Source organism: Plectrocnemia conspersa, unplaced genomic scaffold (assembly GCF_051122295.1).
Source record: "Plectrocnemia conspersa isolate PC_06_02 unplaced genomic scaffold, ASM5112229v1 ptg000001l, whole genome shotgun sequence".
Lineage (NCBI taxonomy): Eukaryota > Metazoa > Arthropoda > Insecta > Trichoptera > Polycentropodidae > Plectrocnemia > Plectrocnemia conspersa.
The window spans coordinates 25,132,496-25,155,996 of record NW_028277165.1 but is presented as its reverse complement, the minus strand read 5'-3'; the positions used below and the strand labels follow the sequence as shown (position 1 = coordinate 25,155,996).

At 33.3% G+C, this 23,501-nt stretch overlaps 1 protein-coding gene and 1 non-coding gene across 2 annotated transcripts in view; both read left to right on the top strand.

The window, feature by feature from the left end:
- dnt (tyrosine-protein kinase Dnt) overlaps positions 1 to 20,436 on the top strand; it is a 134,115-nt gene extending 113,679 nt beyond the window's left edge. Inside the window, exons 2-6 of the mRNA XM_088194003.1 lie at positions 4,863 to 4,990; positions 10,998 to 11,641; positions 16,982 to 17,410; positions 19,687 to 19,983; positions 20,100 to 20,436. Of these exons, the coding sequence (XP_088050129.1) occupies positions 4,863 to 4,990; positions 10,998 to 11,641; positions 16,982 to 17,410; positions 19,687 to 19,983; positions 20,100 to 20,211 (1,610 nt within the window). The 3' untranslated portion in view covers positions 20,212 to 20,436. The remainder of the gene's footprint in view (positions 1 to 4,862; positions 4,991 to 10,997; positions 11,642 to 16,981; positions 17,411 to 19,686; positions 19,984 to 20,099) is intronic.
- A 2,955-nt stretch (positions 20,437 to 23,391) lies between these two features.
- TRNAS-AGA (transfer RNA serine (anticodon AGA)) lies at positions 23,392 to 23,473 on the top strand. The gene has a single exon. It is a non-coding gene; the product is annotated as a tRNA-Ser (tRNA).
- Positions 23,474 to 23,501: the final 28 nt, after the last annotated feature.

Below are 23,501 nucleotides of genomic sequence, written 5' to 3'. Positions count from 1 at the left end.
CCAAGTTTTGCCGAAAATTAATGAATTAATAAATATTTAAATAACCCCCCCCCCACACACACACAAGGTCATTCATTATTTTTGTGTTACACCGTTGATATTACTAGTATAAAATATGTATATACTTATTGTAATTTCAATTACACCTTATGTGAAAAATCATAATGCATCCTTTTACCGCGGTTGATATTTTTGTGCGCCATTTCGATTTTTTTTAATAAATGGGAGGGGCATCTATTCATGCCATATTTTTTAAATATTATGGTTCAATAAATTCAAGCTACTTGCAGTCTTAAATTATATTAAATATCCCTATTATTTAGCTCAAATTTTTATGGCACCTACAGATACGTTCGATATAGTTACCATTACTTTTGTTTATATTTTCAAGAAATTTAATGAAATTAAAAACACTACTATATTTTTAATATTTATCAAAGCTTATCCGTATCGTGCGCTGTAGAGCGCAAACTCAAACTTGCCATCTCTTTCTGAATTATGAATAATAATGAAATGGAGAGCTCTCAAACTGACTGTGTTTACGCAAATAGTGTTATAGGCGCAAATAGCCAATAATTCGACTTACAGTAGGTGCAAATAGCCACATCCAATATTAAATTGATGAGCATAATTAAGCACATTAGGTCATAAAAAATACACATTAGCATAAATTAATAATATGTGTATATGCTACAATGAACGAGTATTACCAGTGAAAATATGTTTTCACTGACATTTACCGGTGAAAATTTAGTTTCATATACATTTAGAGTAGCATATAATTTCACTGGAATCTATCAGTTAAATTATATTTTCGTTTATGTAATTTTATTCATATTTAGTAAATATGTACATTAATATAACATATACATATGTATGTATATGCACTGTAATATTAAGATAAAAGGTCTAGAATTTCGCTTCTAACTCGTTTCAAAGATGAAACTGAATGGGGGAAGAACTTAAAACAAATTATGATAGACGTCTAGTACCCTAAATTGAATTCCCGTAGGATTTTTCTATACAATTTGCGAATTGTTCCATGATGGTTGAAGACCCCCTAAGTGCGACCCCTTTTAGTGTTTTGTACGTCTCAAAATAAGATTTCCGTCTGTTATTACTACTTTTTTTTATATTGAATGCTGCATCGCATGGGTGAATAACATATTTTATATATATATATTATAAATAAATAATACACAAACCGCAGGGAATATATTAAAATCAAATCAAGAACATGTATACAAAAAATAAAACTACAGGAAATAATTTATCTGAGATTTTGATTATTATCACTTTTAACTTCTTATGTGTGTTCATCTTTGCTGATATGAATAAGATCTTCTTGGTTGGATTATTTGTGTATTATATTAATATAATACTTTAATTACTACTTTTGCTGTATTCAAAAAATTAAAATAATATTATCATACATCATACTAGGTAATTGTTGTTGAAAAGCTACCATCAATATCGCATAGGTGCGATCTGCGCCGTTTCGCGCCGTGCCCAACACTCGCGCTTTGTCCTTTTTGCAGCTTAACAGGATGCAGTCCTTTTATTTGCTCATACTGTGTGTTTGCCGGCCCTTTGCTTATTGTAGCTGCAATTTCGCAAGGGTCCCAAAGCAGCGGCAGCGTGCAGATCGAGCCTCTCGATAAAGCGCCACGTGACCTCTCGAACCGTTGCCGAGTGTGCTGTATGCCATGCTATTCGCTGTGCTACCATTGTCGACTTGTTTCTGCTCCATTTGCGCCCATGTATTGAGTCTGCGGGAGTTCATGACTCTCGGGTCGGCCGAGTGTTGGACTGAGGCCTAAGGTGTTGAGTAAAATTAACGAAACTTTTACTACGATGTCTGTTTTAAGATGTCTGCTAAACGTGATAGATAAAATTTTAGATAAAATAATCACTGAATTTTTATTAAATTAATAAACTAGTAGTACCTTGCAATAGTAACTTGCGTTTACCGCATCTAAATTAAATGCTTGAATTAAGATTGACGTTATTTCAGCAACGCACCAACAAAATATTTCCACTGCTTTTACACTACGCAGCCGTTGCAACATTTGCATATACATACACATGCCTCTGCTTCTCATTCCCGTCTCCATCCCTCGGGCAAATTGCAAGTGACGCCGGCACAATAGGCTGGTTAGCGTGAAAGGCGCAAGGTGTCGACCTACCTTCCATTATCCTCCTTCCCCCATCGGGGGTTCTCTTTTTAGCCCCGGTCTTTTCTTTTGATAATCTGTTTACTCCGGAGCCTTCTTCCGCGCCCCCGCCCCCATTCACACATATTGGATTCAGCAATTTCGGCCACAAAGCCGCCTTTGTCGTTGCGAATATGAAACCGAGGACAATCCTTCACACGACTCGTCTCCCTGGACAATTTAGAACTGCATGGGCGTGGATTTATTTTGATAGACCGAGACAATTGCGACATGGTGGTGTAGGATTACGACTCAGAGTCGAGATTGAATTTTGATCGCTAGATTTATCCAGGTGTATGTAAATGTTGTGTGGAAGCACTGGAAGGCATTACGCGCAACTTTCAAGCAGCAGCTGTGGATGGATAATATGTGTGTATGTCGAATTAGCATTTATGATACTTCAAATGTATTTTTTTTTTAAAAAGCTACTTCAATTTTCAAGCATAAACGTAGCTTAATAATATTAAATAATTCTGATTGCAAAAATATGCTTTTTCTGCATTTCACTCTAAAAGTATAGTCCATCCAAGATGTTAACGCTCATCATCGTTGTGCTGGAAATAAGGGTGCGTGTACGCATGCATGCATACATACACAGTTTTCCGCGAATTTGTTTACACCGATAGGAGAACGTTATCAATACTAAATCAGGTCTGTTATGTAAGGGTAGGGTGACCATACGTTGGAAATTGAATTAAAAAACATAATGTGTTATATTTTTATTATAATTTATTTTATAATCAATAAAATAATTCCTGAAATATTTTATTGGTATTTTTAAAAATATTATATTGAACAGATATTCAATCTGGAGAGTGATACTAAAACTACTCTCATGTTTTTTAATTAAATATGTATATAAACAAACAAAATAAGTAAGAAAGTGATATTTCACAGTTTCCTCGACAAATTAAATTAAAAAACTAAAAATTAATTGCACTTGTAATTTCACATGGTCACCCTATTATATTTTCTCACTAATATCTTGACATGTACATAATCTATTTTTGTCCAAAATTTTACTACTTTGAAAGTTTTAAATATTATTGTATATAATTAAATAATATTTTATATAAATAATTTAAATTATTATGATTGTACTATTATATAAATGTTGAACTGAACAGCGACGTGCTAAGGACTGATTGCGTGCTACTTCAATACGTGACGACAAACTAAAAATATTGTATTAAAATAAATTTGTAGTAACAATATGAATAAAATTTATAATATCTATTCCGGATACAGCTATTTAAATATAAAAATTAAACAATAAATATCCAAAGATTTTTGATTTTTAAATAAATTAAATGCAATTATGAACCATATATTTTCTTATACACAAAAATATTTTTCACCTATTTCTGTTTATAGTGATCAAATATATAATCAAGTAAAGATTTGTGTATTTTTCTAGACATGTAAAATAAAGTTTAAGAACAACATTTTTTTATGCTTTTTATAAAAAAAATGCTCTGATATTGGAAGGCATATTAGGGAGTAAATTACCTTCGTCTTCTATTTTGTACATGCAAACATTGGGTTATTGAATTTAAGGCATCTGCTGGTTGTATACATACATATACATATATTCTATGAAACGAGAAAATGGAAGAATATCATAAGACTTTTCCTCCCCCGTTTTTGTATTCGTAGCCAATCCATGAACTTTCACATCCATCTCGAATATTCCACGCAGCGGCAAAGCCTCATATTACGTTTGAGAAGAGAGAGAGAAAGAATCGCAATACAATGTTTTGTGGAAAAAGATGAATTGACTACTATATATGTGTATACTATTTCATATTTTAGTGGAGCACAATGGATGAATAGAACCGTGGAGCCTTGTGCGGGCAATTGCGCAAAATTAATCCGCCCGTGGACCAATTTCTCGGTTTCGTCCTTTTTTCGACGTTTTGGCCGCAACGAACTTAATTCTGCTGGCCGCATTGTTGCACAAACACTATTATACGGCACAATGGTCGGATTTATAAGCGTTTATAATGGAGTACGACGGTGGGCAAAAGCAACTGTAGATTCAATTTGAGGGTCAGTGGTTTTGTGTGCAGCCCCAGATGCATTTTATGCATGATTTTATATTTTTGTATTGATATAATTGAGTTTTGCTACTATTGTATATGCATTTGACTTGCTTTTGTAAACTCGTCTGAATATATATATACATATGATAAATATAAATATATATAAACAACAGTAACAAGTCGAAACATCATAAAACTTTGTTACACGGAATGCATAACAATCTCTCAGATAACATCGGTCGATCTGAGAAACTTCGAATAACTTTCAACATTCTTGAACACTCAACGAATGATAACGACTTCCTTTCAGGAAATAACTAAATAACACCTTATAAACAATAGGTTCACAGCGAGATTTTCACAGTCGCCATCAGAATTTTAATTGCATTTTCGCCAACCGTCGCCTCGAGCTAACTTATAAAACAACACAATGCAGTTTCCCTAACGCCTCGTTATTGCATTGTGCTCGTATATTTATCGACGTCGAGACTCGTTTTTCAATATTATCGACATCGCATTATCGCCGCAATACCTTCAACTCCTTCGAAGCCCCGAGAGCAGATTATCGTGAAATTTATTTAACGCTTACTTGTTTGTTCTTTCGCAGGGCTGCCGTCTGAACTCTACTACGTGAGGGAAGGCCAGATCAACACTTACGCCCTTGCGTACGTGGTGCCAGTATCTGACTTTATTAACGAGCTGCACTTCACGTGGCAAAGCCACGCTGGAAGACCGGTAAGTCAAATGCAAAGAAAGGTCCTGGATTTCCATGCGATGATAAGATTCGATCGTGAGGTGCGGGGTCAGCGTCGAGGCTTTTAATGCAAATAAGGGCTCGACCCTGCGACAAAGACAGTCGTTCGCGTGCAGAATCGTGCCGAAAGCTTATCGAAAGCATCGGTCGACCGATAATGTTAACTTTAAAGGGTCACGCGCGTTGAAAAAAATACGCACGAGCTCAACCCTTTGTGTAAAAATGTCGACACTGCGTAGCTTTCGATTCTAGAACAATATTATAAAGCATTGGCCTTAATAGTAATTATCTATCTAATTTAAATATGAATACTAAGATATTGTTACAGTCTTAAAAGCAAGAGTAGGAATCGTGTTCATGTGCGAGGGTGCAAATATTAACTAAAGCGCTTAAACGCCCACTCAATCCAATTTAGCAAGACAATATACTTGACAAAAAACTAGTTTTTAATTGCGGCAAAGAATAACTAAGCATAATTAACAACAAAAGTTGCAGCTGTAAAATATATTTAGCCATATAAGCGAATTATTTTTTAATTACATTTTTATGACACAACATACATATTAGAGCAGGGCTTTTGAACCAGTCGACCGTGGCATTTCAGGTCAAGCCCAAGAAATTTTTCCCAAATTATTCCTTATATTCTGATTTCTTTGATTTATAAAATAGAAATTTATTTTAATCTCATATTTACTGTATTAAACACAACATTACTGATTATTTTTGATAACAAATTTTCCATCGAGGGGATGAGAACCACCGCCTTCGCTATTCCGTCGAAGATGTGGATACTTTCCATTACGGAATATAAGAAGCACCCCCCCAAATATTTTAGTTCTCTGGATTTAGCAAACTTTTTATAACAATTTAACGACTATAATAAGTGAGAATTAAATAAAAACATATTGACCAATAGGAGAGCGCAAAAAAACAGTCAAAAATCCACGTCAAAAGCAATTAAATCATGTCGACGTTGTTGCAATGGGAATCCTCATTACCGAACGTTCCCACTGCAACGGCGCCGACACGATGTTATTGCTTCTGACGTAAATTTTTGCTTTCTGAGAAGTGATAATTATTTTTGCGCCCTCCTATTGACCAAAATTCAGCGTTCTTCGCAGCATCTCTTTTTGTAGCATATATATTTTCTTCTTCAGTTCCGATTTTGTATGATGAAAAGCGACGTTTAAGAGTTGTACACATAATAATAGTAACATCCACGGCACATCCGTTGTAGCATATCTTCACTAATGGTAGTTATTTTTACCCATAACCCGATTTATCAATCTTTATATAAAAGCCAGGGACGTCATTTGGAGCAGATGGGCATCACTCCCCCCCCCCCTTGAATTTGGCATGAAAAATGCATGTCATTTAATGAAAAACAACCACTTACTAAAAAAATTTCCCCTCCCCCTGAAAAAAGCTGAAATGACGTCCCTACTTCTAAACCAAAAATTCTCGGATTATCACTCAAAGAAAATCTAAAATATGAGTCTAAAATCTATCCCGAAAATATTATGTCATTTCAGTGAAATCATAACGAAACACATTTTCACCCGTAGATATATATTTTTTGTAATATATACATTTATATACTAATCATTATTATTTACATGTGATGTATAAATGTTACAGTGAATGTCTATTTTTCGTTGAAGTGCGCACTGTACGATGTCTCTGCGGATGCGTATTATAGAGTATGCGTGTTGCGAAAACGTACCATGGTTATTCGAATTAATTTCTCGGATGGACGTAGCGCACGTAAGTTTCGCGAACTGATCCACGATTTTTGAAATACATTTGAACAGTTTGTAAGCGTTGTCCTGGCGTAAGTCTATTCATAGTGTAATGTCAAACCAAACTGAGCCCAAATCAGCTGTCAAATTAGCTGTCGCTGGAAAAAAGTGTTGCCAATTAGAAAAACAAACCTCTAAAAAACACCTTTTATTTACATACTTATCGTTATTTATTTACATGCAATTTTACAGTGAATGTATATTTTTCAATGCAGTTATATTTTCACCAGTAAAGTCCAAATAAATTTTCACCAGTAGATAAATATTTTTACTAGCGAAAATATAAATTTACTGAGAAATTATATACTGCTCAAGAATGTATATGAAACTAAATTTGACAGTTGCGAAACGTCCATTTGCTATTCAAACACAAACCTAACCTACACGAATTAACCAAACCCAACTCGATCTAATGAAAGTTCTAAAACAAACCATAGGAAGAAGACAGACGTCGCATCTTGCTTAATGCTCCAAAATTTGTCTGCACTTGGATATTACACTATGTCTTAAAAATATGATACCTATCCTTACCGATATTACTAAGGACTTCTGATTAAAGTGGATTAGAATATGTATGTTTTAGTTACATGGTTATGAGATTTTTTCATTATATCTCATGTAATAAAAGTTCGCTTTCATCATAACACGCATCAATGATAAGTTATTCTAACGATCCCATCTCAACGCAAACATTCTCTTATAAGAGATATACCTCACATCTCGACGATTGATACGTCTCGCTCGACTGGTTTTTGCGCCATCCTCAAGTCTAACAAACCCTGCGAGTGGCGTAAATCAAAATGATTCACCGTTCCCACCGCCGCAATCCGTCACCGCTGAAGAAATTCTCTTTCCAGGTGGAGTGATGGATTCGCTACCGCGGACTCTATATGCTAATCGGACAACTCTCGTACCGATCTTTTTCCTTGGTCCCTTTGTTGGAAACACTCGTTGACCACACAAACCGTACACAACGAGCCACGATACACTTTTCAATATTCAAATAGCGCTTTGCGGTGCACGACTTCGCCCCCGGGGCTCGCTCGCGTTATTATCGAGGCTGCGGTTTGAGAACCGGGCATCAATCAAGCATATCCTCGCGGTTGTTTGTAAATGATTAAGGGGGCCCATGATCGAAATTGGGCTCCGTGACTTTATGCCGATCTTATTTGCTCTACCCAAAATGGAAGATATTTACAGTGAACGTTACATTTTTTCAATAAAATCATATCCGAATACATTTTCACCGGTAGATAGCTAAATACAATTTGACTGACAAACGCTAGTGAAATTATATGATGCTTTAAAATGTCTATGAAACTCAATTTGACAGTTGTTGCTAAACCCAAGTGAATTAACCAAATCCAAATTAAACTAACTATAGTTTTTAGCTTTCTGTGAATCTGATTATGTGAATATACGCATACCAGATTCAAGCCTGCCGAGATGGGGGGAGAGGGTACAATTTCCCGGGGCCCGTTCTCCTTGAAGGGCCCGGCTCAGAAAAAAATCATAGCAAGGATATACTACATATGTATAAAAAATGAATCTGTAATAAACTACGTTTATTTGAGATGTATTTACTGATGTATTTCAGGTATATGTTCCTACAGCCCTATTTATACATAATAAATAAAAGGAGCGGAACATTGCCTTCAAAAGTTAGTACTTTATAGGTAGTACTTTCAAAACAAACATTATTATTCAAAGGGACAGATTGTAGTTTTTTGACGCGGCTCCGTTTGTGTTGACATTTGTTTGCAAATTATTGCTTTTTGAACGTTTAAAAAATATTAAACATGAGAGGAAATATTCAACAAATGTAAATTAGTAGCAGTAAATTTAGGTATTCGATCTGATAATTCAGATATAATATAGTATACAGGCGGCCCTCGACTTTCGCACATAATTGGTTCCTGAAAATGTGTGCGAATGTTGAATGTTCAAAAGCAGAGGGAAGTAAAAAAAAATTGAAATTGTGTGTATTTTAAAATATTTATTTATCAAGTAAATATAAGATGCTTAAGAGGCGTTTAAGAGACATGTTTAAGTGTGGTTTGTGAGTGTTTTCTTTGAAAATTTATCAAGAGTTAACTGTTTTCCACTATTCTTTTTCTTTTCGTCATATAGTATTTTATAACATGCTATGTCTTTATTGATCGCCCTACGCACTTGAGATATGCGTTCTCCATTGGGATCACAATCTTCCATAATATTTTAAAATTTGTCAAGAATCGTGAAGGCTTCATTCATATTTTTCATTCTTAAAGAGTATTCCAAAATAAACCTGTCTCATCTACATTAAATATTTGGCTAGAAGAATATTCTCCATCTTCAATAATTTTGGATAATTAGGAAATAAATTCTTTTGCAGCATCTTTATCCGCATCAGCCGATTCTCCAGTAAATTTAATATTATGAAAAAAATATCTCATTTTAAAATTGTAAAACCAACCGTTACTTGCTTAAAAAACCGTTATAAATTCGTTTTTTTAATCTATCCTTCCAATCTTTGTGCAAACTAAGAGCTTTTGCTTGAATAATTGAAATAATCAGAGGGACATGATGCTGGCCATCGATCCATGATGACAAAGATTTTTCCATTTCATCCATGTTTTTTTTGCCGTGTTTTATTGGAAAAATATCTTTAAAGATTGTGGAAATATATCTTAAATTTCCACAATTTTGAACGTATTCCTTAATTATATTTTTATTTTGCAAAATTGAACATATGTTTGTATCATACGAACGTCCGATTGAAGCATGAAGAGTCCTTGATTTATTTTTGTTCGTATCCACACTGAAGTTTTTCCGTTTTTCACTCATGTTTATAATTTTTTTTTTTTAATTTAAATTTAAAAAAAATGTTTTTTTTTTAAATGTGCGAAATAGCGAATTGTGCGAGAGTCGAGGGCCGCCTGTACTAGTGAAAATATAACTTCACTGTAACATATACACCGACAGACGATTATCATCAGTCTTATGATCGAATTATGCAGTTATGACTGATAATTGCCACCGATGGGCTCTGTATGATGGAAGGATATGTCAAGAACCGGTTGTGATGCGTTAAGGCTTTAAATCGATCATCAAGGGTAATGTCGAGAGATATGACCCGTTATGATGCGTTCTTACGAAGCAAACGTTTCAGAAGGTCAAAAATCAAACAATTTAAGTTATTAATATATTAACTCTTGAACAAAATAAGACATGTCATCTGTTCATCTATCTCAGGGTTCAGAGAATTGCAAGTTAATTGAAAATCACTGCCAGCGGAGCGTGCATTGCATTTTAGAACTATTGTCATTTTGTGAATGCGCTGAAAGCATTTGTTGCGATTAACATATTGCTCCAAAAATCTTTAAGAACAACGGCTTTCATTATCAAATACAATATATACATCAGTTGATTACATTATCTACATTTCTCTGACAAATACATTAACGGTCGTTCAAGCATTATCAAAAACGAAACAACATTGTTTTTTTCAAAACTTATATATCAAAGACAAGTGTAGTAAAAATCTATTAAACCGCAAACGCATTGTTTTTGCGCAGACTATTTTATTCTTATAAAAAGAGTATTTAGAAGCGCACATGTGAGACAAATAGTAATGGTTTCCATTAAGAATGTAAGCGTACATTCGTTTCTTCAAACTCAGTTTTTTTCTGAAAATTTGCAAACATTTTACCACCCACGTGATCTCTCATGCTTTTCATATACAATTATTGTTAAGTTGCTTTCAATTTCTAGTACGTAATTAATTCGTTAATTTATGTTTTTGCCCTTCGCTTAAATATCAGTTTTTCGTCATCTATGCAATGTTTATATATTATTCAAAATAAATTAACACAAATTAAACCACAGCTTTCTTTCAGAAAAATACATTACGCTGTAGACCGCCATCGCTAATTTCAGCAGCGAGTCTTCACAGGGCTTATACATTTGATCACCCCTGGTATATAGTATACAACCAGTCAATTTTACACTTGGCCGTGCATTCGATCGCATTCTTTTAACAAATCGATCGATCTCCGCCATCGCATTATCCGATAATGACACCGCACCACCACAATTTGCTCGATCGAACGGAAAGCTCTAAGGCGCTATTCTCGCTATTCGCAATTTTCACTCAATCTCAAACGGTGTTTCATCGTCATCATTGATTTTTATTTTTATCTCGTTACAGTTGCCGTACTCCATCAGCGTCGACGTGTCCAATCATGCCGTCATCTCTACGACCCCCATGAACATCACTAAGACGGGCCTTGTTCCGGTGACAGCCCAAACGTTTCGCATAGAGCTCCCCTGCTCCGAGCACATATCGGCTGAGGTCGGCGTCAACATATCCATAAACATCACGCTGAACAAAGCCAAAACCAACGTCACGCACCTATTGTTCAGACGAAAAAAGTTCTGTCTGGAAAAAGACATATCGAAGCAGGCGCAAGGAGCCACCAACGTGTCCATAGACACGGCGCCCACCGAGACAAACTCGGCTAACATTTTCTACATAGCCGTCGGGTGCGCTTTAGCTTTGATTGCCGTTATCACTCTGTTGGTGGCCACCTGCTATATGGAAAACAACAAAGCCAGAAGACAAGGAGACATGCTGCAAGAGTCGAGGAACGGCTCCAGATCCAGCGCTCAAGCTCACACCACGTTTTTATCGGTAGACACCGCCATACCTCACACTGCTTTCACCGGTACCAGTGGATCGTCTTGCAAATCCGGCGGCAGCTACGCCAGCTTCAGAAGAATGCCCAGCTACTCGGTGGTAGACGAAAGATCAAAAGACTTGCACGAGAGGATAGCGGAACTCACCATACAGAGGTTAGTTCGACGTCGACTGCTTAATTAGCTTTAAGCGAATGTTTGCTTTGTAACTTGTTATTGCATCGTTATCGGTAAATACGTGACATACACTTTATATTAACAAACTTAATTAGAGATAGCGTTCACGTTTGCGTACGTGTAAAACGAGACGCTGTGTCTACACAGAGTTTCACCGATTTAATTTGACAGCATAACACTCTGGTAACTTGATAGCACAACAGAGAAGATTGACTAATTTTAGAAGTAAAACTTTACCGTTGCTCGTTCAATTTATTCACACGAAGTAGATTTTTTTTAAAATAATATGAGAGTTAATATATATTTTGCCATAATTTAAAAGTATTAGACTATCGATTATCTTAATAAATTTAAAAAATATATTTTTAACTTTATAAATTTTTTCAATTTATCAGGTGTGACGCATCTATATTCAATATTTCGCTGGAATAAAATTTTACTACATTTTTACCAGAAAGATTCAATAGCCTGTTTTATATAGGACGGAATAGCGTAGTCCGTAATGTATCAGACTAGTAACTCTGAGGTAGTAGGTTCGAGCCCCGGCAGCGGCACTCGAATTTTTATTTATAAAAATGTGCTATTATTAAAAAAAACAACCCTAGCTGCAGTGACATCTATTGATTATAAATTATATAGCACATACTAATAAGTTATAAATAATAATATAGATATCACGGATTCCCAGACTTTCAGTCTGATGGTTAATACTTACTTGTAGGTATTCATTATAATATATATGAAAAATCAAACGCTCTATTACATTTATACAACTCGTCGGTTTTTAGGTTCACCTTTTTTATGTATATTTCTTAATAAATAAACCTAAAGCAAAGAGGTTTCAAAAAATTTGGTAGATTTCAGTATATAAAAATTTGTAAAAGAAATAATTTATATATTAGCTATAGAACATTTTCGACTTCATAACTTTTTTTAAAACAGGTTCCGTTTCTGTTCAATTTTCATACCCATCTGAAAAACGTTTATTTGAAATTTTTATTAAATTTTAATTTCTAATAAACGTTTATGACCGCTTTACTTTTTTCCTATGATAGAGAACGACTATTTTTAGAACATGTTTTATGTCAATTTTATATAAAACTATAGCACTTTTCGTGTTCTCAAAACCCCACGTAAATGACAAAAAAAATATATTTTTTTTATATTTTATTTTAATTTCTATTTTTTAACTTTTTATTTTTTTTAAGAACTATTAAATCAGCCAAGCCGCCATTTTTAAAAAGATGCCGGACGATCTTGAATGATATATTAAGATTTAAAATAAATAGTTTCATGTCAATATTATAATAACTACGAGAGTTATCATATTATCAAATTTAATTTCATACCATGGTGAAAGGTTAAAAATAAGTTCCAATAATCAAAGAATTGCCAAATGTTTTTGAAACTTACTTATTATTTAAATTAAATTTAAAAACGTATCTAGCAAATTTTAAAGCACAATAGTTTAAAAAACTACAGTTGATCATTACAGTTGATTAAATACTACAAGAGAAAGCATCTTTTTATTGCAAACCAATTTTTTTTTCCATATTAAAATTCATAATTATATTATTCATGTTAAAATACACTTCTCATCATATTATAGCAATAAAAAAATCAATTAAAATTGATTATTCGATATTTTAAAATAAAAAAGTCAAATTGTTATATTATATAATATATAAAACAAGACCTGATTTAAAAAATAGACAATAAATCTTGAAAAATTAAAATGAATTGCTAGATGAAAGTTTAGAAAAAGTTTTTGATATACACCTAGAGTACGCTCGGGATAAGGATTCCGGTTTGTTATTGTGTGCGTGAACTGTGTGGCTCAAAACAATTTCGCTCAGAATATTTAATTTTTTTATTTTAAAAGAAAAAATATGTTTATTTAACATACATACATCTGAGCTAAGTTGAAAATTTCAACGGACAATTAAAAATATATTATATAATCGAAGAAACCAGACATTGATGTCATTAATTAAATATTTGCAAAATTCAAAATCTTTCACTAGGCAAAAAAATAATGAAGTCTTTAGCTATTCTTCAAAAGCCAAAAGATATAAAATGGGGAAAGAAATTATTCGCAGATTGTTTAATGGCTCGACAACTCTATTAAATCATTAGAGTCCATTGAATAAATTAAAAAATTATCATTGGCGCAACGATAAGAATAATAACTTTTTTAAGCCTTACAGAGAATAGTGTAAAAAAACCAACAAGGTACGTATTAATGGAAAAATAATTAAAATATTTTAATCCACGGGTAAGAGAACGAATAACTTACAGTGTATATTTGAAGCCTTGATATCAATTAACCCAGATATGCCCAAGAAATTTTGTTCTCTTAAAATTTCATTTATAAATATAAAACAGTGGCACGAGTTTAGTGACCTACCCATGGGACAGTGGGCATATCTGGGTTAAACCAATATCAACACAAAATTATTTAAAATAAATCACTAGAGAAGATCGAACTTCTGTGCCACACTGCACTTTAATGACGAATGCCAGCGTTGATGAATCAGCGACTGTCCTTAACCCTTTGAACGCGGAAAGCGACTAAAGTCGCCCAATTGATTTTTTTATCTCTTTACGTAAAAATCAGTTAAAAAAATTCTTGTCAAGAAAAAACTTTTTTTTGTGAATAAACATAAAATATCATTTTAAATGAATAAAAATTAAAAAATCAGAACATTTAACAGTATCAAGGTAAAATTTGCATTTTTCAAAAAAAAATAATAAAATATTATTTTTGATTAACGCGTTCAAAGGGTTAAAAGAGAAAGCGAGACAACGAAGTACACGCTACATCGCTTCTCCCTCTCATATACATGTACACGCACACAATAACAAACCGGCATCCTTATCCCGAGCGTACTCTACATACAAAAAATATTTTTTAAATACCAAAACACAAATAATATCTCTAACATATTTATTTTTAAAAGGCCTTAAAAAGGAATAAAGATATAGATTCATTAGTGGAACATATTCATCCAAATGATGTTCCTAAATTTTAATAATCAAAAAAATCTGCGATATATATTTTCACAAAATATCCTATGTTTTTCCAGTGATAATTTCCATTTAGAGTCGGAATGGTTTTCCATAGTTGTTGTCCAGATTCCCGCAGCACTATATATAAAAAATCTAGTAGGTAAAAGATATAATACAATAGCTTACAAGTATTAATAAAACACATTTCACAGTACTTACTTGTAGTTGTTGCTTGTTTACTAGGTGTTAAAATTGTTGTGTTATAACGGATAATTTACGGTAAACACATTAAAAAAATATTAATTTATAATCTGAGGTCCATTAACAGTTACAGAAGTTTTGGATTCATGAACTTCTAACATCAAACCGAAAATAAATTTTTGTTCAATTTAACGGTGCTTAATTGTATATATAAAAAAGTACTTTTTATTTCACGTTTATCTTTTTTATGTAGCATCAACAATTCTTAAGATATCTCAATATTTTTATTAGCAAACATTACAATGACGTATTATTACAATGTATATTTAGAGAGATAATGAGAGTTTGCAAACGTTTGAGAGCAACTGGCGTTAATGTGGGCATGCGCGCGAATGTTTGTTCTTAATCATCGTTCACAAGCTAGTTAACAGGTTTTGAATTGACTGCCGATCGTCAGATCAATTAACCAGTTGTCCGAGATGATTTAGCGCTTTCAGCGGCGCCCAACCATCCCATCGCCACGCGGATAGAACCTGTTTCGAAGCTTGTAATAATTACTTTCGACGCTAACCACCCCCTACTGCCGCTTTTGAAGCAGTTTTGCGCCCACGCACGCCCTTCCGGGGTATCCTGGCTGATCCGGTTTTAGAACGATTTCACACTCCGCAGAAACGGTAGGCCACGATTCGTAATCCGGAACCGGTTCTGGAAAGGCGCAGGCCGGCAGGAATGCGTGCGACATTTTTAACACCGGCCACGTCGTGAGCGAATCGTGTCGTAAATTTCACTTCTCTTTGTATGTCGTTTTCTTTTTTTATATATAGACTCGCACAGTTTTTCCGGCGGTGCCGTGTCCGGATTTTTATCCGGGCTTTATCTCTCGGCGACGGAATGCAATTATTCGAACGGAATCGCGCAATCAATTCAGAGACGTCGGCGCCTGTGTCTCATTTTGTGTATGAACGTCTTCTTCGGCGTGAAGCGCTATAAATTTGTGAAACTGTGACTAATTTAGTCGATCGTTAGTCTTCTGGCGATACAGAACAACTAATTGAATAAAAATGCTAATTCGATTTAGCTTATTTCAATAAATTAGTCCGTATTTTACTTTATCTTGACGTTTTTTTTATAATAGATCACAATGTACGATAATGTAATTTATATATTTTTGATTGAGATCATACTTTAAAATAGTTACTAAAAGTAATAAAAAAATTAAAAGGACTAAGATGAGATCTTCGTCAAACTGCGATAGAATATGAAACGTATTTTATAGTTCTGCTACTGCTTTTGAGATATCATGTCACATTACGGTCCGTTCACGCATTTTCGCGTGATAGCGAAAAGTCCGTTCATGCTATTTTTAATGCTTAAAATAATGTAAATTATAATATAAATTAAATTATTATCAAGATAAGGCAATATATACATTTATAATTATTTTAGTAACTTGAAAAAATTCTCACCTCCTGTCAAAACATATATAATTCCGTCAAAATAGCGTACCGTTTTAAATTAAGCTTATTTCAAATACTCGGAGAAGCTGTACTAGAAAATATGATCTTTCTAAATAATTATTGTTACACTATATGAGAATAGCTTTCACTTAAATTTTATGACGTAACTTTTACAATTAATCGTATGCGAGATGTAACAAGAAATCATCAAACAGTAGTACCGTAGAAATTGCCTCCCCTCGTCGTATATACACTGTATCTTGCAGCTCTACGCTCCGTTGTAGCAGAATCTCTCCAACGGAGCATATTGCAAACGGTACATTAGTGATGCGCTCCTGTCTATCCGAGCAAACAAGAACGCGAGAGACAAGTCGAAATTTTTTTTTTGCTCTTTTTGTAATTTTCTGTCCACGGCCCGGCTTTGCATTATTCATGAAGCGATTTTTTATTCGCCCCGGCTGCAGCTTCCGCGTTTCGCCGCTGCCCTTTTCCCAAAGTCTAGGGAGAATAATTTAGATTTTTAAACGCTATGGTGGATAATTGCTACCCCAACGGTAACATGAATCATTTTTATTGCGCGTGTAAACGCCTGTGCGCAATTTATGTAACATTGAATCGAACGACTCATTACTTATGTTTTTATTTTTTATAGATGCCGTGTGAGGTTGCGCAGCGTTGTGCTGGAAGGCGCCTTCGGACGCGTCTACAAGGGTAGTTATACGGAAGAAGACTCCAGGGAGCAGGACGTTCTAGTTAAGACGGTCACCGAACACGCATCCCAAATACAAGTGTCTCTGCTTCTCCAAGAGGGCATGACTATGTATGGATTGACCCACCGTCACGTCCTCAGCGTCCTCGGCGTGTCCATAGAAGATCACACGTCTCCGTTCCTCATCTATCCGCTCACCGGCTATACGAACATGAAAAAGTTTTTACAAAAGTGCAAAATGTCCGCTGAGGGAGTAGCTCACACGCTCACGACCCAAGAAGTTGTCGACATGGCGCTCCAAGTGACGCATGGTCTCCAGTACCTGCACAAAAAGCACATGGTGCACAAGGATATAGCCGCCAGGAACTGCGTGTAAGTATTCATACCTTAAATATTAAACAATCTAGGTAATAAAATATCAACTTGACTTGCTACACAATAGCTTAAAACATCTTTCCAAAAATATTTGTTTATAATATAAAGTTCAAATCTCAAACTCAAAGACATGTTTGTTATATAACCAATTATAAAATATTTTGCTTAAATAAAATTATAGGCAAACGATATTTATTTATTGTAAATATTCCGTTGGAACATAACAGGCGTTGGCCTAATGCGTTACAACAGGGTAAACAATTAACAACTACTGAAAAACTAGGGAAACATTAGACTGAAATCAAAGTCTGTAAATCAGTGCTATCTATGTTATTAATTATAAACAGTTATTACAACTAAAATCAATATATGTATGTACAACCTAGCTCGATTATATTTTATTCATCCGTGAGACTAGAAAAATCTAGGAAAACCTAATCTGTGATTTTCGATCATAATTAAAGACCTTATTTAAAGAACAACCATTGTCACAAAAATATTTTTTTACATGAGAGAGTAAAAACAAAGTAAAAAAGAAATAAAATATTACACACAAAAAAAGATTATAAAAAAACAACTTGGACTTTAATCGTTTTTTGGGCATTTTTTACACTGGCTGTTTTTCCCATAAAACTTTATTTTTTTAATATATATGTATATATTTATAATTTACTCACATTTACCACTTTAGCTTAATATTACTGAATATATACATGCATGAATACATTAATAATATAATACTATTTTTTTTTTAAAAAAACATGTAAAATAGGGAAAAAATTTAAAAATATTAAAATTAGCAGAAAAGAATACAATAACAATTTTATAAATGTTGAGAATTAATCTTTATCACTTAAGACACATTCATTATCTATTTCAACGTATTCCAGTGTATTATTGTCTGGTGGTAAATTTTCATAAAAAAAGTAATTGGCAAGAACCTTAATAAATCAGATTTTTTTGAACTTCCAAATGTTCGCAAAAATCCATCATATGTTCGCAAAAAGTTTATTACACTTGGAAGGTCCATATTTTTAGTAATTTTAAATCGATCTCAAGGCCCAGAAAAATTGTATTGACGTAGTACCTCCCCTTTTAATGAATGGTACAATTTGGTACATCCGAATTTGCCGAAATTTAAAATGTTTCTCCAAAGAAAGTTGTTGATGTTTTTCTCGCCTTAAAAATAATTTTGTTCCAATCTTTTGGAACACCAGCAAGAGCACTAGTTCGTGTCATTTGCTAAAAAAGAATGACCACTTATTGGAAAATGTGTATTAAGCAATCAATTTCTTTTATAACATGAACGATGATGTACCAAAACCAAATCATCGCGTGGTTTTTATTTTGCCCGGAACATTCATCATTCAAAATATATAATATTTTTGTTCCTTCTGGCAGGTAATGATTTATTGATGATTTATTCAAAAGAAAAGTTACTTAATTTTGACCACGTTTAGCTTGACATTCGTCATACGTGTACCTGATGCGTTTGCTCTTGTGTTTTTGCGGCGTTTTTGTAACATGAGGTGCTCAATCCTCCTGTGTAAAAAAGAGTTACTATTTTATTTTATTTTTAATTCCTCTCTTGTGTCTGTGATCATCTCGAATGTAAGAAAAACGAGGAATATAAAACATTTTATTTATAATTACACAAAATATGAAAAAAAAATGTATTGTTTATTTTAACCTTTTTAAATTTAAGGAAAGAAGATGTACATAAATTATCATTCAAAGCTTTAAATTTATACATGCATTGTTTAGTCAGTTTAATATAAAGAACCACTAATGTTCAGGACATTAGTAGTTATTCAAACAAAATGTTTGCACATAGGATGTTTTTCCAAAAGTGGTGATATTTTTGCCTTCATTTTTTGTGACAATGGTGGTTTTACTTAACGGAGTATGCAGAAAATGCTTCGCATTATTTCGAAATAAGTGTACATTGGCACTTTTTCTTATAAGGTCTTCAATTATAATAAATTATATGATATAATAATCACCTCTGTCCTTCTAGACGCGATAAAAATTGAAAAACACTACATCTTTTATGTATTAGTTACCAGCTTATAACACTAATTTATTCTGTTGATCATTTTTTTTTTAAATATTATCATCCTAATAAAATATTATGGTATAAAAATTGCAAAATTGTTGCACAGGGTAATAATCTTAATCTTTAATTCACTACTTTCTCTAAATTCCTTGTTAGTATATTAAACTTGCATATCTGTTCCTTTTTTTAATATTAATTTTTAATTCATATTTTCCAGGATTGACGAAAAGCTGCGCATTCAAATCACTGATAATGCACTGTCAAGAGATTTGTTCCCATCTGACTACCACTGTTTGGGCGATAATGAAAATCGACCTGTAAAATGGCTAGCAGCCGAAGCACTGCAGAGGAGAGCCTTCACGCCCGCTTGCGACGTGTGGGCTTTTGGTGTTCTTCTCTGGGAATTGACCACTTTGGCGCAACAGCCTTACCAAGAAATCGATCCGTTTGAGATGGGCGCCTATCTGCAGGACGGCTACCGTTTGGCTCAGCCCGTCAACTGTCCCGACGAATTGTAAGTCTTCTAAAAATAACATACCATTTCTAAAGCAGCATGTCGATCTGTTCTATATAGAACAATGACTAAAACGTAAAAAGATTCTTAACTATGTACTCATTCTTATTTTTCAGATTTGCTGTTACAGCTTACTGCTGGGCAATGTCACCTGACGAAAGACCGACGATACCTCAACTGCAAATATTCCTCCAAGACTTCTACACTCATCTAACTCAATATGTTTAAGATAGTGCGCTTTTAATGGATTACAACAAATTGTGTATGTGTGTGCGTGTGATTGAAAATATTATTTATTAGGGCATTTATATCTACATTAGATTTGTACGAGCATATTCTTGTTAATCGTAAAATACTCCTAAAATCAATATCCATAAAATGTTGTGACGCAAATGAATATGCCTATAAATTAACGTTTTGTCTTACAGACAATATTGATGTGCGTAATAAAAATACCATAGTGTTCAATTTTTATACAATGTAAATATTAAGTTTAAAATAATTGTATGGAAATATCTCGTATATGTGTATAAAGTGAAATTTAATCATTGTTACGTTGCCAAAGATTGTTTAAACGTACGACTTTGATCGTACGTCGATTGTAAATTTTGTATGTATATAATTTAATTTATTTATATAATAATATGATCGGAACGATTCATTACAATGAACATTTTGTTTATATATTATAAAGATCTCAGTGATTTAATTATTAACAAATTTTATAAGTTATGTACATATCGAATTAATATTATATAAACAATAATGTGCCAAATTGTATAAAGATTAAATGGAATAGTTTATTCAGTGGTGGATCATAAGTGGGTGCCGCACAAATATCAATCATATTAAAGAATATAAACTATATAGCACCTTCTCGTGAGCCGCCACCGAGTTTATTGATAAAGTTATACAATTTTGTGTATTGTGAACCTCAGTGCCTGTAAAAAAACAATTAAATGCACTGCATAAGTAAACACCATTTTGTATTTTTATATTTTTATATATTATTTATTTAATCGTAATAAGGTAATGTTTGTATTTCAATTATTATCGTAGAACCAGTGACAAAAATATTTACCATATTATTATAACTAAAGTGTATTGTAAATATTTATTCATCTTTTTATCTATCGGAATGTGTATTTATTATCATATGTTAATTATATTAATATTAGACTTTTGCTTTGATATGGATACGTGTAAATAAAAATTATACACTAAAGGTGCGTTTTATTCGCAAATGAGACACAATCTTCCCCACCCTTCCTGTAATGGGACGTAAAGAGAATTTGATTTGACCCAACGATTCCACGAGAGATCCCCCAGGTCGACTGTTATTATGACGGTAGCAAATAGGGGCGAAATGCATTATTTATACATTTATTTGATGAATTATTTATATGCACGTTGCTGATAAAAGAAGTGGTGATGCTGGGATGAATGAGGGTTATTATTTTTATTATGTTCTGTAGTATTTGATGACGGGTAAAAATTGCTCTAATCTAAAGATTAGAATTAAGAGAAAATATACTTGATATGATGAATCACAATCTTTGCATTTCCTTATATAGTGTTCTCATAAGTTCACGATTTATTGCATGCGAGTACTTATTACAAAGAGTAGGAAATTTAATAATTGTATTTACATAAGTGATCAGACGTCTTCTTTAAAAATGCTTTCCTCTGTCCTCCTTTTGCCCTTTATTTTTTCTCCCTGACAAAAATATACAAAAGCATATTTTTTTAACTCACGTAGAAATTTTTCCTCCTCAAAAAAATTCAGAGATAGCTTTTGAACAAAAATTTCCGTAATGACTTTTTTAAGTCATAGGAATTTGTCATTCTTTGTCCTCCTTGAATAAAAACATCCGAGATGGCCTTTTTATTTTTAGTGGCATCCGTTGATTTTTCAAAATCTGATCACCTTAATGTAAGTATTACAGAAAACATATTGGCATAGATTTGTTCAGTGGTACCTCGACTTACGAACCGCTCTACATGCGAACTTTTCGAGATACAAACTTTTGCACAAATCTCATTTTGCCCTCTACATACGAACCTAAATTCGAGATACGAACCGTAATGCACTGCGCTTGCGCGCGCGCTGAAACTATTTGTTGCTACTACGTCGCATTTGTCTGAAATACGACACAAAGAGTGGTTTGTGCGACACACGCTAATTTTTTATTAGTTGGTAAATCAAGCGATTTCAGAATAGATATTTTTGTGAAAGCAAATATCATTGTATAATTTGTCTTACATTTACATATCACGATAATTGAAAGTTTTTTTGTTAAGATTGATAACTGCAAAATTCAAGTAATCAATAGCTTTTCTGTTTCACTACTGATATCCGAAGTTTCCGGGTCAAAACCCAAACAACCCTAACCGCTCGTCAGATTTTTTCAAAGTTTCAAGGCACGGCCTTGCTGGGAACGAAGTTCTATCACAAGAATTACAGGGCAAGCTTAGCTTTAATGTCACAACTAATCCATTCTTAACAAATTAGAGATATGTTTAGCAGGTACTAAAATTACTCGTGTCATCATTTGGAATTCCAATCAATATTTCGTAAATTTATTGTTAATTGCATTTATATTAAATTTCTTCAATTGAAAACTGATTTAACTAATTTATTAAATAAATAAATGGAACTAGCTGATAAATCGACTGGCTAATAAAGATTGAGAGATAGTTGATTTAGGTCAAAATGAAAAAGTACAACTTATTAGTCGCAGAATGGCCAGTTGCTGAAGTATCGATGGAAAAGAGACTTAAAAGAATGTAATAGAAAGTCAAGCTACTAATAATAATAACGAACGATTTGGCGATAAGTGTAAAAATAATTTTGCAAAAATTCAGTCAACTAGTGTTATAATCAGAGAGCTTTCTCTTCAATAAAAGCGATCTGCACTTAAATTAGTACTTAAAAGTTTTTTAGCTTTTATTTTTGAGTCATATAATAATATTCATAATGTACTTATTGAAACATCCGGAATGTAAGCCAATAGATTTCTTCATGAATAAAGAGAGAATTAACCGCAAGCAAAAATACCACGTCTTAGAATTGTATCAAGGTGCTCAATCTGAAAAACTTCTAAGATATCTAAATATATTGTAGAAACTGCTTAATGGTCACACAATTGCCGAAAAATAAAATTTTTAGGAATGAAATATTTGTGGATTTAGATCACCGGACACGGAAAAAGTTTGAAAAACGCAAAATAATACAGTTTCTCAAATTAGTTATATACCATTACTATTATGTATAGATATTAATAATTAAAAAAATATAATTGTAGGCTGCAGATTATATAGCTTTGATTTTAGTACGATATTTTACTCAGAAAATCGTATCATTTAATAGCTGTACTGAAATACAATTATTGAGCCCAACTTGCACAAGCAGTCGTGGCCGAGCGGTTAAGGCGTCTGACTAGAAATCAGATTCCCTCTGGGAGCGTAGGTTCGAATCCTACCGACTGCGAAAATATATTTTTTTTTTCAATCTATTT